This window comes from Phyllobates terribilis, unplaced genomic scaffold, assembly GCF_046119375.1.
Source record: "Phyllobates terribilis strain yellow unplaced genomic scaffold, ASM4611937v1 Scaffold_11__3_contigs__length_659146591, whole genome shotgun sequence".
In the NCBI taxonomy this organism is placed as follows: domain Eukaryota; kingdom Metazoa; phylum Chordata; class Amphibia; order Anura; family Dendrobatidae; genus Phyllobates; species Phyllobates terribilis.
The window spans coordinates 258759447-258775789 of record NW_027362771.1 but is presented as its reverse complement, the minus strand read 5'-3'; the positions used below and the strand labels follow the sequence as shown (position 1 = coordinate 258775789).

The window sequence follows — 16343 nt, the reverse complement described above, 5'->3', positions numbered from 1 at the left end:
ATGGTCCCAACCCCATTTATAAGGCAAGAAATCCCACTTATTAAACCTGACAGGGCACACCTGTGAAGTGAAAACCATTTCCGGTGACTACCTCTTGAAGCTCATCAAGAGAATGCCAAGAGTGTGCAAAGCAGTCATCAAAGCAAAAGGTGGCTACTTTGAAGAACCTAGAATATAAGACATATTTTCAGTTGTTTCACACTTTTTTGTTAATTATATAATTCCACATGTGTTAATTCATAGTTTTGGTGCCTTCAGTGAGAATGTACAATTTTCAAAGTCATGAAAATACAGGAAAATCTTTAAATGAGAAGGTGTGTCCAAACTTTTGGTCTGTACTGTATATATAATCTTTTTATTTACAGTGGATACCGAAAGTATTCAGAACCCTTTAAATTTTCACTCTTTGTTTCATTGCAGCCATTTGGTAAATTCTAAAAAGTTCATTTTTTTCTCATTAAAGTACACTCTGCACTCCATCTTGACTGAAAAAAAACAGAAATGTAGAAATTTTTGCAAATTTCTTAAAAAAGAAAAACTGAAATATCACGTGGTCATAAGTGTTCAGACCCTTTGCTCAGTATTGATTAGAAGCACCCTTTTGAGCTAGTACAGCCATGAGTCTTCTTGGGAATGATGCAACAAGTTTTTCACACCTTTGGGGATCCTCTGCCATTCTTCCTTGCAGATCCTCTCCAGTTCCATCAGGTGGACAGTCATTTTCAGGTCTCTCCAGAGATGCTCAATTGGGTTAAGGTCAGGGCTCTGGCTTGGCCAGTCAAGAATGGTCACAGAGTTGTTCTGAGGCCACTCCTTTGTTATTTTAGCTGTGTGCTTAGGGTCATTGTCTTGTTGGAAGGTGAACCTTCGGCCAAGTCTGAGGTCCAGAGCACTCTGCAAGAGGTTTTCATCCAGGATATCTCTGTACTTGGCCACATTCATGTTTCCTTCAATTACAACCAGTCATCCTGTCCCTGCAGCTGAAAAACGCCCCCATAGCATGATGCTGCCACCACGTTTCACTGTTGGGATTGTATTGGGCAGGTGATGAGCAGTGCCTGGTTTTCTCCACACATACCGCTTAGAATTATCACCAAAAAGTTCTATCTTCGTCTCATCAGACCAGAGAATCTTATTTCTCATAGTTTGGGAGTCCTTCATGTGTTTAGGGTATGTGCACATGATCAGTGTTCACTGCGGATTGGATGCTGCGTGCAATCCGCAGTGGGCAGATGTTACGGCATAGTGGATGGGATTTATACAAATCCCATGTCCACTGTGCGTCTGCGGCACACCCGCGGAAATTGACATGCGGCGCGTCTTTCCAGACCGCAGCATGTAAATTTCTCCAGCGGGTAAGCATGTGGGCGTTCCCCATAGACCTAATCTCTATGGGGAAAGTCTGCAGGTGAAAAAAAAAAAAAGAGGCCGGCGCCCATTTGCATAATGAGAGGAAGCCGGAGGCGGCTTCTCCGCAGCCTCAGAGCCGCAGTTGGCTCCGGATCGTCTGCACATACCCTTATACTCAATGTGAGCATCCATGTAAAATATAGAACCACATGATGCATTTTCACTTAACAGGAGATGGTCTTGTAAAGAACTTTGCAAGCGTTAAAATCAGCTTGCTCAAACTGACTCCCTTCTGTAGTGCGCACTACTATCAGCAGCGCTCCAATGCCCATTAAAGATTAAACCCCCTGTAGGTGACACTTTTTATGGCTCTATTGTAGTTATCAGATGGTAATGTCTAATGTAGGCATCAAAAGCTACTTTGTTTGCCACTCCAGCTAAATATTTTCATTTTTATTGCCACGGGTAAGCCCAGTATCCATATAAAATAATAGTGTATATGTTTTATTGTCTTTAAAGCTTTATCAAAAATTGGTTACATATATGCTACAGATAATGACTACCTCGATAAGATCACTTACACTATTGAAAGTGGTGGTAGCACTTTGGATGCCACAAGCATTTTTTGGATTGATCCAAATACTGGAGTATTGGAGCTTTCTGATTATGTGGATTATGAAGCTCAAACAAAATACACGCTTATTGTGAAAGCAACAGATACCGGAGGGAAATTTTCTACAGTTTCGGTAAGAATAATTTTATTTTAAGTAAATTCATTACAAATAAAGACGTTGGGGAATTTATGAAAACTAGTACTATTCAAAGGAAAATTGAAAAATTTCCAAGACCAATCTTTCATTTTAAATTATATTTGACATATATTTAAGAGCATATTTCCATAAGCATTGAAGCCCTGATTGACTAAGGCCTTGCACATCAGTCTTGATTAATGAAGTGTGGGAGTATGATGCACCAAATTGATAGAAGCATATGCCTCTTAATGAATAAGGCTACTACCCCACAATCAGCATTTGGTCAGTATTTTTTCTCAGAAGTGGGAGCCAAAACCAGGTGAGGAACAATCAGAAAAAAGGTATAATAGAAACAAATCACCAATTCTGCATTTATCACCCACTCCTGGTTTTGTCTCCCACTCCTGAGAAAAAATACTGACCAAATACTGATCAAATACTGATTGGGGCCGTGGCCTTAGATGTATCTTCCTACTGCTGGGTGCCTCCCCAGAAATGTTACTCTAGCCAAGAGCTGGCATACATTTCTAGTGTAATCGACTTTTGTGCTGTAAATTTCAATGATTAAATCAGGCGGGTTTCTCCATGGCCCATCCCACCCCAGCTCCATCCACTTTGGCAGAACTGGCCAAGACTGGTGTAAAAATTGCAAAAGCTGCAACATTTTTGTGCAAACACATTGCTTAATCGGAATCTACTAGATATATTTTTGGTGCACAGCATGGGGCATATGTTATATGCGTAGCTATTAATGATATGTGTGTATTTTAAAAATGAATTAAAGGGGTTGTCCACTACTAGGACAATCCCTTCTCTATCTGAATGTTTGGTACCCATAAAATAAAAAACATATACTCACCTCCTGTGCCGGCGCCATTCCAGAGGTATCGACACTTGCGTTCCCTGGGCTCACATGAGGTTACTATTGTGAGGGTCGTGATGACATTCCACTCGTCCTCCAGTCACTCCAAATTAAGGCTATGAGCATGGGTCAACCATTCAAAGAATGAGTCAGACAACAAGCTGGTTCAAACTCAGAGCACGCTCAAAAGACTACTACAGACAACGTTCTCAGCAATGTTCTGAGTTTATTTTTTACATGCATAAACCTAAATACACTACATAATGGGGAGGGGATAGGGGTTGTCCGGAGCGGGGTAAGCCATGAAAGTCCAGTGTCTGGCCACTCCTGATTGGTCCACATCTCCTTATCTCAGTCTCTGGGCAGATATTGCAGCCGTCAGCTTATAATCTTGTTTCGTTTCTCTGAAATAAGTCTTGGCAACACTGGAACTGTCTTAGTTTAAGTTTCGATTTGAGTAATACGTAGCAAGGAAAGCTTATTGTTATAAGACACAAAATGGTGGTTAGTACATTAGCAAAAAAGCGTATAAAAGTTACAAAAGTATAAAAGTTACAAATATATATATTCTCTTTTACCCCGACACTATGATATGTGAGCCCTGCGCCCAATCAGTGGTGGCATCACTTTCCTTGCCTTTGAACGTATTGATCATCAACAGGAAGCCAGTGATGCGGCTGCTTTCTGACTTTCTCTTGATGTTCGATTCATCCGAAGGCAAGGAAAGTGATGCCACCACTAATTGGGCACAGGGCTCACATGCCATAATAACCTTACGTGAGCCCTGGGAACGTGAATGCCGTCACCGGAGATTAGTATAAGTGTTTTTATTTTATCGGTGACAAACATTTAGATCGTCCTAGTTGTGGACAACCCCTTTAAGGCATACCTTCACCTGTTTTGCAGATTGAAAGTATCCATTAAGGTTTATGGATAGTGTTCAAAATAGGGATGTATCCACATATGATTAGCATGTCATTCATACTGCATCAGTATTGCATCTGTATTTCAAAGTGACTATATTTTGAAATTGAATTTCCTGTCTAGAAGACATCCCAGTAATATAATGGATCAGTAACACGGATACAAAACTTATGACATATTATTGCAATAACATCTGTAATATGGATGTGTTGCATTTCTGTATCATGTACAGTACATTTACAAACTGCATAATAATCATAAATAATAGACTATCATTATAGGTATTTTTGTATTTCTTATGACAGCAATATATAAAACAATTATTTTTTCTATAAAATATTTTCACATGCATGATCACTGCTCTTTTCAAACTCATAAAGAATGGGGGCTTACAATCAGCATTCTAGTGACTACCGCAGTACCACTGGTTAGTGCCCCCAATGGCCGTACATTTATTGAGAATAGGTAATAAATTATTTTTGTTGGATAACTATCTTATTTTATATAGTATCTATCAACTGACAAAAACTCAATCCTTGGTGCATTGGTATTCCTTGCAGTGTATGTATATATTCATCAGATGGGATATTAATGTGGCTGAAAAACTAAAAGAATGGAATTAAAACAGAGGACTCAAATTGCTACTAAATTTGTTGCAGACATGCCAATGGGCTAACCAACTAGTGACTATGACTCTTCTTTTTATAGTATGTTAGGCTGAAGCTACACAGCGACATGTGTTGTACAACAGCAAATCTTAGACAAATTGTGCGATCTAAAAAATCTTTGCAATTGGTTTGCAACTTGCTGTTATGCAACTGTTTTAGAGGTGTGATTTTGCTGTAAAATATGGCTAAATCTCAAATATGCCGCGCAAAAGTCACAGTCACTTCCACTGAAGTCCATAGCAAGTGAGTCACGTGCGACTTGCAACTCTGGTCGCAGTTGCTGGTCACAACTCGTGACCGTAGGGGATGGCTAGATGAAATGTTGCAATGTGACACTGCCATTTCAGATTTGTGCTATCCATGTCGCCCCTTTGCCCTAACCTTAGTTATGCAGTAGTACCATACAGTTTTATCATTCATTGGCCTTGTCATATAACATCAGTTAGGTGACCATGTTACATTGAGAGTATGTTAGTTCATATTGCCACAAGGGCTGTGACATAAAAACTAGCTATAGCCATAAATGCTAGTCAAATATTGGACAGATTTTTGATTTTCATTTTTATCTTTACCTGGAACATTTGTCAGTAAGGGGAAAATAATACAAACGAAATACATAAACACCGGTTAAAGGGAATCTGTCAGGTCATTTTTGCCTATCCTACTAATAGTATCCTAAAATAGGGCTTGGGCAGCCTTTTCACGATATGTAGCTTTTATTCATGTATGTTACCCCATTGTGTTGCTGTAAGCCCCTGAAAATTTCTTGTCACATGCCCAGTAGGCAAAAGTATGTTAATGCCAAATGAATATTCACCCCTTCCCCCGCCCATAATCCCGCCCACCCCACTGCCGGTGTCCCTGATTCAGTCAGACTTCCGATCAGTGATGCCGGCAGGGAGGGATTGGCGGTCTTATTGGTGGGGTAAGGGGTGAATATTTATTTGGCATTTACCTATGCTTGGCTAGCCAGCATGCATGTAAATGCGAAATGAATATTCACCCCTTTTCCCACCCATAATCCCTCCCACCTCTCTGCGCCGCTGTAACTGATTCAGTCAGACTGCCAAATTACTTGCCCAAGGATCACATCGCAATCCTCGAACTGGCCGTCTGCTCTCCTGACCTGAGTGTGGCCGCATGTATTTCTATATAATGGAAAAGCATCGGCAATATATTGTGTTAGAGGTCAAAATACATGAATACATAGGAAATATTGCATCTAGACTGATTTGTCACTTAATGAAATATACTTACAAAATGAAGTTTTTTTGCGCATAATTTGGCCAATTCATGTGTGCCCATCAACCACAACAAGGTAACCTCCGTCTGATGGGTAACTATGCTACCACTGGATATGCCACTCTTGGGCTGTAAGCCTGTATGGACAATATGTCTCTGCTTGGGCTTTAAACCTACAATGTATGGGCTGGTAGAGCTAGTTAAAACCACCTGTGAATGAGTGGAAGGAATTAGTGGGAGGGATGCATGCTCAGAAAAAAGGCTGTCAAACCTCAATGTTAAGTAAAGCAAAAAACTGACCAGCAATTCTAACGGTGTGAACACATACCTGCTGCAAAAGACTGCAAATACTATATAATGGAAAAGCAGCGGCAATATATTGTGTTAGAGGTCAAAATACATGAATACATAGGAAACATTGCAAGCACAGACATATTGTCCATACAGGCTTACAGCCCAAGAGTGGCATTTCCAGTGGTAGCGTAGTTACTAGTGTTGAGCATTCCGATACTGTAATATTGGGTATCGGCCGATATTCGCGGTATCGGAGTTCCGATACTGAGTTCCGATATTTTTACAATATCGGATACCGGAATCGGAAGTTCCCATAATGCCTGCGCTCTGCAGTGTCTCTGAAGGATGACAAGCTGGATGGCAGCGCTCAGCTGCGATCCAGCCTTTCATCAGAATGCCATCCCAGCGTGGGAGAATTCTCCTGATTGTTTAAAAGCCGGCGGCTTTTTACCGCCCGCCGGCTTTTAAACAATCACTTAGCCCCATACTCGTTTCCCCGCAGCCTCCCACCCCGATCCTCCGCTCCCCTCGCCACCTCCCATCCCGATCGTAAGTTAGGACCGGGCGGGGAGCACAGCACCAAGGAGCGGAGAGCAAAGGACCCAGGCGGGGAAGCCGGCAATGAAAAGACTTCACCGCCGGCTTTCCCGTTCTGTGCTGAACTTTCCCGCCGGTTATTTGAAATGAACAGCTGAGGTATCAGGTGATGCTGATCAGCTGTTCATTTGAAGTCGCCGCGGTGCCCTCAGAGGGTTCATGTGAGTTCATGCTTGACAGCATTGCATGAACTCACATGAACTTTCCCACGGCCGCACAGGTCAGCCTCACCTCCCAGACCATCAGCCCGTCATGATTGGTGTGTGTGTGCAGGCAGACATAGGCCGATGTGACACTACTACTCCCATCGGCCTATGTCTGTCCCCCGTCCACTCGTGCCAGCAGGATCAGCTCAATGGGAGCAGTAGTTCCCATCAGCCTGATCCTGCTATTTAAATTGCCCTACTGTGTCCCCAATAAATTTTAAATACATTTCATTGGTGGCCAGTGGTTACCTACAATAAATTAGTTCATACATTACCTGTCCCCGCCGATCGCCACCTAAAATAAAGTAAAAAATAAAAAACTACACCTATACTCACCTAGACACCTAATTCCCCGAAGCCATCGATCTCCTGTAAAAAAATATAAAATAATAAACCACAACCTTATCCTTTCCTCTCCGTAGTAGTCCACGAGTGTCCCACGATGATCTCCAGTTTAGAGCAGCCACATAGAATGTGACCGCTCTGAACCGCTGCCGCCGCTAGAATGACGGGGCCGTAAAGCAGCCCCGTCATTGCATAAGCGGGTTCGCCGGAGTTCAGGCAGCGCTGCTCCGGTCAGCTCCTTTACGGCCCTGCTGTACCGTGAGAAATTCCCACGGTACAGCAGTGCCGTAAAGGAGGTCACCGGAGCTGCGCTGACTGAATGCACTCCGGTGACCTTAGTCAGGGGCTCACGCTGCTGGGAGCGGACGTGTTCCCGGCAGTGTGAGCTTACAGCAGCCATGACAGCTGTCACCATCTCCAGATGTGACAGCTGTGCATGGGAGATCAGCACAGGAACGTGGACAGGTAACTATTTTTTTTTAGTAAATTAAGAATTAAATAAAATGGTGTGTTTTATTTCAAATAAATTATTTTTTTCTGGGTGTAGTGTGTGTTTTTTCTTTTTAACACTTTGTAGGTTAGTAATGGGGGTGTCTTATAGACGCCCATCATTACTAACCTGGGCTTCATGGCAGCTGGCACTGACATGAACCCCAACCTTATTACCCCACTGCCACCGCACCAGGGCAGCGTGCAAGAGCGAGGCTAAGTGTCAGAATTGGCGCATCCTATGGATGCGCCATTTCTGGGGCGGCTGATGGCTGGTGTTTCTAGCCTGGGAGGGGGCCAATATTCATAGCACCCTTCCTGGGCTATTAATATCAGCCCCCAGCTGTCTGCCTAGCCTTTGCTAGCTATTAAAATAGGGGGGACCCCACGTCATTTTTTTGGGGGGGGTCTCCCATTTTAATAGCTAGTAAAGGCTAGGTATTTAGCTGGGGGCTGATATTAGTAGCCTGGGAAGCTCTGTGGGTATTACCCCCTTCCCAGGCTACTAATATCAGCCCCAGCTGTCTGCTTAACCTCCGCTAGAGACTAAAATTATGGGGATCCCACGCCAATTTTTTTTAAATAAATCCTTTATTTTAACACTAAATGACACTTGAGGGGTTAATAAAGATGCAGTCCCTAAATTATTATTTATTTTTTAATTAATTTTTCCCAAAAATTTTGACGTGGGCTTTGCCATATTTTTGTATGCCAGCCAGGTACAGAATCCAGGAACGGGCTGCCCCCAACTCCCAGCTGCCTATTTGTACCTGGCCGGACACAACAATATAGGGAAGCCCTTTTTTTTATTATTTCATGAATTTCATGAAATAAGTTTAAAAAAAAAAAATACGTGGGGCTTCGCCCTATTTTTGTGTCCAGCCAGGTACAACTAAGCAGCTGGGGACTGGAATCCACGGCGCAGGGTGGCCCAAGCTTTGTGGGCCCCCCTGCTGCGAACTGCAGTCCGCAGCCACCCCAGAAAATGTTGCGTTCATAGAAGCGCCATCTTCTGGCACTGTATCCAGCTCATCCAGGGCCCTGGTGCGGTGGCTCACTGGGTAATAAAGGGGTTAGGGCCAACTTTGTATTATCCGCTGGCCCTAAGCCCGAAATTCATGGGGTCATGCCAATTATTAGACATGACCGCCATGAATTTCTAGTAAAGTATTTAAAAAAAACACAACACCCAGAATAAAGTCCTTTAATTGAAATAAACACACAATTCTTTATTGTTCTAAATTAAACTCTACTTACTGTCACGCCCATTCCAGCTGAAGCCAACGATCTCCTGCAATAAAAGTAAAATAATAAAGCAACATCATCCTTACCTTTCCATGGTTCCCAGGACAGCTTCAGCTCTGCTACATTCACATGACAGGCTGGATCGCAGCAGAACGCTGCCATCCAGCCTGTCATCCCGCAGACACTGAGAAGCGCAGGCATGCTTGCGCTCCTCAGTGTCTGGCTGTGACGGCATCCCGATGAGCCGACAATGAACTCAGCTCACCTAATGCACGTCACTGACAGCGTGGGAGAATTCTCCTGCGCATGCGGTGAGTGTGAGAGACTTGGCTCATCTGGATGCCGTCACAGCCTGACACTGAGGAGCGCAAGCATGCCTGCGCTTCCAGTGTCTGTGGGATGACAGGCTGGATGGCAGCTTTCTGCTGCGATCCAGCCTGTCATCTCGATGTAGCAGAGCTGGAGCTGTCCTGGGAACCATCGAAAGGTAAGGATGATGTTGGTTTATTATTTTTCTTTTATTGCAGGAGATCGTTGGCTTCAGCTGGAATGGGCATGATGGTAGGTATGGTTTAATTTAGAACAATAAAGAATTGTGTGTTTATTTCAATTAAAGGACTTTATTCTGGGTGTTGTGTTTTTTTTAAATACTTTACTAGAAATTCATGGCAGTCATGTCTAATATTGGCATGACCCCATGAATTTCGGGCTTAGGGCCAGCTGATAGTACCAAGCTGGCCCTAACCCCTTTATTACCCAGTGAGCCACCGCACCAGGGCCCTGGATGAGTTGGGTACAGCGCCAGAAGATGGCACTTCTATGTACGCGCCATTTTCCGGGGTGGCTGCGGACTGCAATTTGCAGGGGCGGGGGGGCCCAGAAAGCTTGGGCCTCCCTGCGCTGCAGATTCCAGCCCCCAGCTGCCTAGTTGTACCTGGCTGGACACAAAAATAGGGCGAAGCCCCACGTATTTTTTTTTTTTAATTATTTCATGAAATTCATGAAATAATTAAGAAAAAAAGGGCTTCCCTATATTGTTGTGTCCAACCAGGTACAAATAGGCAGCTGGTGGTTGGGGGCAGCCCGTTCCTGCCTGCTGTACCTGGCTGGACACAAATATAGTGCGAAGCCCCACGTCAATTTTTTTAAAATTATTTCAGGAAATTCATGAAATAATTTAAAAAAAAATTGATGTGGGGCTTCGCACATGTTGGCTCATCTGGATGCCGTCACAGCCAGACACTGAGGAGCGCAAGCATGCTTGCGCTTCTCAGTGTCTGCGGGATGACAGGCTGGATGGCAGCGTTCTGCTGCGGTCCAGCCTGTCATGTGAATGTAGCAGAGCTGGAGCTGTCCTGGGAACCATGGAAAGGTAAGGATGATGTTGCTTTATTATTTTTCTTTTATTGCAGGAGATCGTTGGCTTCAGCTGGAATGGGCGTGGTGGTAAGTATGGTTTAATTTAGAACAATAAAGAATTGTGTCTTTATTTCAATTAAAGGACTTTATTCTGGGTGTTTGTGTTTTTTTTTTAACCTTGACTATGGGGTTAGTAATGGGGGCGTCTTATAGACGCCTCTCCATTACTAACCTGGGCTTGATGTCAGCTGGCATTATAAGCTGACATCAACCCCAACCCCACTGCCACCGCTACAGGGCAGTGGGAAGAGCGAGGCTAAGTGCCAGAATTGGCACATCCTATGGATGCGCCATTTCTGGGGCGGCTGACGGCTGGTGTTTCTAGCCTGGGAGGGGGCCAATATTCATGGCACCCTTCCTGGGCTATTAATATCAGCCCCCAGCTGTCTGCCTAGCCTTTGCTAGCTATTAAAATAGGGGGGACCCCACGTCATTTTTTTGCTGCGGTCCCCCATTTTAATAGCTAGTAAAGGCTAGGTATTCAGCTGGGGGCTGATATTAGTAGCCTGGGAAGCTCCGTGGGTATTACCCTCTTCCCAGGCTTCAAACATCTGTCCCAGCTGTCTGCTTAACCTCTGCTAGAGACGAAAATTACGGGGAACCCCACGCCAATTTTTTTTTTAATAAATCCTTTATTTTAACACTAAATGACAAGTACAGTAACCAACACTATCACTGTACTTATTATATATGTGACTGACATGTTTCTATCTATCTAATCTATGTGTGATGCTCTATTATTTCTGTTGTAAATTGTCGGGTACCGCTGCTGAATTGCCGGCCGGCTTTTTTAAAGAGACGGTGCATGAAAACACTATTATTTTTTTTAAAAAAATCCTTTACACTAAATGACAAGTGCAGTAAGCAACACTGTCACAGTACTTCTTATATATGTGACTGACATGTTTCTATGTATCTAATCTATGTGTGATGCTCTATCTTTCTGTTTTAAATTGTCGGGTACAGATGCTGAATTGCCGGCCGGCTTTTTTAAAGAGACGGTGCATGAAAACACTAATATTTTTTTAAATAAATCCTTTACACTAAATGACAAGTACAGTAATCAACACTGTCACTGTAGTTCATATATTTGTGACTGACATGTTTCTATCTATCTAATCTATGTGTGAAGCTCTATTCTTTCTGTTCTAAATTGTCGGGTACCGGTATATGCCGCTGATGAATTGCCGGCTTTTCATGTTTCACTGTGAGCACTGTTCCCATCGATTTGGGCAACCACCTCCCCCAATACATTCTACATTATTGTTAGTTGTTTTCCTTCATGTAGAATTAACCTACAAGGAAAGAAAGGGTTTATTTTCATTCCGATATTTGTGTCCCATTGACTTGCATTGGTTTCCGGTATCGGAATCGGCGATATCCGATACTTTTTGGGTATCGGCCCGATCCAATCCGATCCGATATTTCCTGATATCGGAAGGTATCGCTCAACACTAGTAGTTACCCATCAGACCGAGGTTACCTTGTCGTGGTTGATGGGCACACATGAATTGGCCAAATTATGCACAAAAAACCTTCATTTTGTAAGTATATTTCATTAAGTAACAAATCAGTCTAGATGCAATATTTCCTATGTATTCATGTATTTTGACCTCTAACACAATATATTGCCGCTGCTCTTCCATTATATAGTATTTGCAGTCTTTTGCAGCACGCATGTATTTCTATGCAGCTGTCATGCTCAGGTCAGGAGAGCAGATGGCAAGTATGAGGATTGCGATGTGATTCTTGGACAGAAGGCAGTCTGACTGAATCAATGACACTGGCAGAGGGTGGGAGGGATTATGGGTGGGGGAAGGGGTGAATATTCATTTGATATTAACATACGTTTGACTAGCCGGCGCATGACAATACATTTTCCGGGACTTCCAGCAACACAACAAGGCAACGTACAGCAATAAAAATGACATATTCTGAAAGCACTGCCCAAGCCCTACTTCAGGATACTATTAGTAGGGTAAGCAAAAATGACCTGATAGATTCCTGTTAATAATAGCCTGGTGCATTAAATACCACAGTGAAGACTGGAGATCTTGTCTCCTGTTCTGGAAAACCACACATATTGTACATTTCCACAAACAATTTTATAGCAAGAGTCAAATGTGTTCCAATCAATCAGACCATTATTTGACAAAATAAATAGTAATTAGCACCAGACATAACAATTTTGTTTATAGGTTGCGTAATCGCCTCGAATCATTAATGAAAAACATTAGGTCTCATTCATACGTCATGACTTTTCTCACGCACAAAAAAAGGTTTGAATGTCATCAATGTTTCATCAACGTTTGGTCAGGGTTTCAGTTGTTTCCACCAGTGTTTTATCAGTTATTTTCACTAATATAAAATCAATGGTAAAAAATGACAAAGCTTCTCCCATAAGTTACAATGTTAATTACAAACAGCACATGGATGGCACAGTGATGCCATCTGTATGCTGTCTGTGATCTTCATGGACTGTGGTAGATCGCTCACTCAGCTGCACACGGAGGTAGACACAGGTACGCTGTCTCTTTAAAGCTTCTGGTTGGTTTATTAAAATGCAGCATAAACCAACACTGAGTCCATAAAAGAAAACACGGCCCTTTGGGAAAAATGGGGAAAACAAAGCAAAATGGTAACATAAAAGCACAGTCTTTGTTGCAGCAGGGATCCGGCTGTTCAGCATTCAGGCTAGCTCCACACAAACAGATCTGGAGTTACTCTCTCCAGACCTACTGAACACTGAATGCCTCAGCAGGCCGAATATTTAAACCCCAGACAACACCCTGGGGTGGATATATGGAGAACTACCTCCCGCCCGCTCTATGGTTGTTCTCATAAAAACACACCCTTTTACAAATGGTGACTTAACCCCTCCTTGCACATAAAATGCTGGAGGAAATTTAACAGTTTTAATTCACTGAGGCTAATAGCCTCAGGAGAACACATTTACCCTCCAGCACTTTACCAGTGACTTTGTCACATATCTCCCTCCTCTGCCCAAAGCCAGAGGTTTTGGCACCTTCATTCGCTGAACAGCAAAGTCTGGAAAGGGCATCTGCATTTCCATGTAGTTTCCCAGGCCTATGCTCTACATGAAAATTAAAGTCTTGGAGGGCTAGAAAACACCTAGTCACCCGGGCATTCTTCCCCTTCCTTTCTCTCATCCATTTCAGAGGCGCAAGATCTGACACTAGCCTGAACTTTCGGTCTACCAGATAATATCTCAGAGTCTCAATTGCCCATTTGATGGCCAAGCACTCCTTCTCTATGATGGCATAGTTTTTTTTTCACAGGAGGAGAGTTTCCTACTCAGGAATAGGACTGGATGTTTGTCCCTATTTCCTGGGACAACACGCCTGGACCCTCTGTAAATGACTTCCCCAATCCGGGCTAAATATTCCAATGTCATCCAGGTAAGCCTCAGCATACTTTTTGTGAGAGACTAGGATCCGGTCCTTGGCCCTCTGAAAAGTATCTGGGGCTCCCTGCAGACCGAACGGCATCCTGGCGTATTGAAGCACCCGTCAGGAGTAGAGAAGGCCATCTTCTCCTTGGCAATTGGGGACAGGAGAATCTGCCAGTACCCTTTCGTTAGGTCCAGGGTGGTGATATATCTGGCTGACCCTAGCCTCTCAATGAGCTCATCGATGCGGAGCATCGGATATGCGTCGAACTTTGACACCTCATTCAGCATCCTGTAGTCATTACAGAACTGCCATTCTCCATCCGGCTGCGGCACCAGGACAATGGGGCTGGACCAGCCACTCTTTGACTCCTCAATAACGCCCAGGCTCAACATTCTCATCACTTCTTTGGAGATCACCTCGCCGCGGGCTTCAGGAATCCGATATGGCCTTTGATTCACCCTCACATGTGGCTCCGTCAACATTTCATGCTTGACCACCTGTGTACAACCTGGCAGCTCTGAAAACAGGTCCCGGCTCCGCTGAAGCAGCTCTCGGCACTGCTGCTTCTGGGCCAGTGACAGTGTTTCTGCCATTGCGACATCCTCGACTCGGGCTTCAGGCACATAGCTTCCACTGGCTCCCTGTCTCGTCAAGGTTTAAGCAGGTTAATGTGGTACACTTGATACGGCTTTCTTCTTCCTGGTTGGTGGACCTTGTAGTTGACGTCAAACAACTTTTTGACCACCTCATATGGCCCTTGCCACTTGGCCAGGAATTTACTCTCCACTGTGGGGATCAACGCCAACACCCAATCTCCAGGGCTAAACTGCCTCAGTCTCGCCGACCGATTGTAGACCCTTGCATGGGCCACTTGTGCTTGAAGGAGGCTCTCTCTTACAATTGGCATCACCCTCGCGATCCGGTCTTGCATCTGGGCCACATGCTCGATGACACTCCGGTTGGGTGTTACTTTGGCTTCCCAGGTCTCTTTCGCAATGTCCAATAGATCGTGAGGGTGCCGTCCATAAACAACTCGAAGGGTGAGAACCCCGTAGAGGCCTGGGGAACTTCCCTAATGGAGAATAGTAGGTAGGGAAGCATGCAATCTTAGTCTCGTCCATCCTTCTCCACGACCTTTTTAAGCATAGACTTTAGCATCTTATTGAACCTCTCCACCAGGCCATCCGTCAGTGGATGGTACACTGAAGTCCAGAGCTGTGTAATATGGAGAGCCTTACACAACTCCCTCATCACCTTCGACATGAAAGGAGTTCCCTGGTCTGTCAGGATCTCCTTTGGCAGGCCCATCCGGGAGAAGATATGTACCAGCTATCGGGCTAGGCTCCTGGCAGAGGAGTTTCTCAATGGTACCGCCTCTGGGTACCGTGTTGCATAGTCCAGCACAACCAGTATGTATTGGTGACTCCTGGCGGACTTGACTAAGGGCCCTACAAGGTCCATGGCAATTCGATCAAGCGGGACATCTATAATGGGTAATGGAAACAGGGGACTCTGGAAGTGGGACATGGGAGCAGTTAGCTGACAAGTAGGGCAAGACCGTCAGAAATTAACAATGTCTCAGTGACACCCAGGCCAGTAGAACCTCTGCAAGACCCGCTCTTGGGTTTTGTCTACTCCCAGATGCCCCCCTAAGACATGTGAATGGGCCAAATCTAATAGTCTATGTCTATAGGGACCCGGCACGAACAACTGCTCTATCACTTCCCCTCTTGGTTTAGTGACTCGATAAAGCAGATCCTCATTTAAGGTGAAATATGGGAACCTATTGTCAGCCTCCGGCTCTTGAGCGACCCCATTTTTCACAGTCACATTGTCAAATGCACCATTCAACGTAAGATCCTGCATTTGTGCGGTACCAAAATTCCCCCCGGAAACCCCCAGTTCAGGAATCTCATCCTCATGGGTCCCTGTCTCGTCCTCGTCACCAGCAAGGACACACAGGGGGAACTCCTACACCTCTGGCTGTAATGGGGATTCTTCATGGACGAACCGGCTCCAGTCTAAGCTAGTGAACACCCCTGCCTTTCCCCACAAGTCCCAGAACAGCTGGAAGTCCTGCCCGATTATAACTGGGTGTAACAAGCCCTCAACCACCCTGACCTCATGGGACTCAGCCCCACAGTTAGTTTTTATTGTCACTCTGGCGACGGGTAGTCCTTGGCATTCCCGTTGATACAGCAGACTCCCACGTACTTCCCTGGGATCCACTGGTGGGGAAGTGTGGCCTTTACCAGGGTCACCAAACTTCCTGAGTCCAGGAGTCCCGACACTAACACTCCATTTATGGTCACAGGACATGATTGATAGTCCACACTGCAGGCGGGGGTAGGGAGAGTATGAACAGCGTCTTCCTACGCTGCAGTCCATCTGCTCGGAGGACATAGAACAACGGGCGGTTATGTGTCCAGTACCGTGACACCTCCAGCAGATCAAGTCTTTCCCAGTGGCTTTTGGCAGACTCTCAGCAACCCCTTGGGACCTTGGACTTCCCCCAGTGGTGGCTCTAATACCCCTCT

At 44.6% G+C, this 16343-nt stretch overlaps 1 protein-coding gene across 1 annotated transcript in view; it reads left to right on the top strand.

Annotated features, from left to right (window-relative positions):
* Nucleotides 1–16343, top strand: part of CDHR3 (cadherin related family member 3) — a 98460-nt gene that overhangs the window by 62574 nt on the left and 19543 nt on the right. The window contains exon 12 of the mRNA XM_073652227.1: nucleotides 1870–2096. Within this exon, the coding sequence (XP_073508328.1) occupies nucleotides 1870–2096 (227 nt within the window). The remainder of the gene's footprint in view (nucleotides 1–1869; nucleotides 2097–16343) is intronic.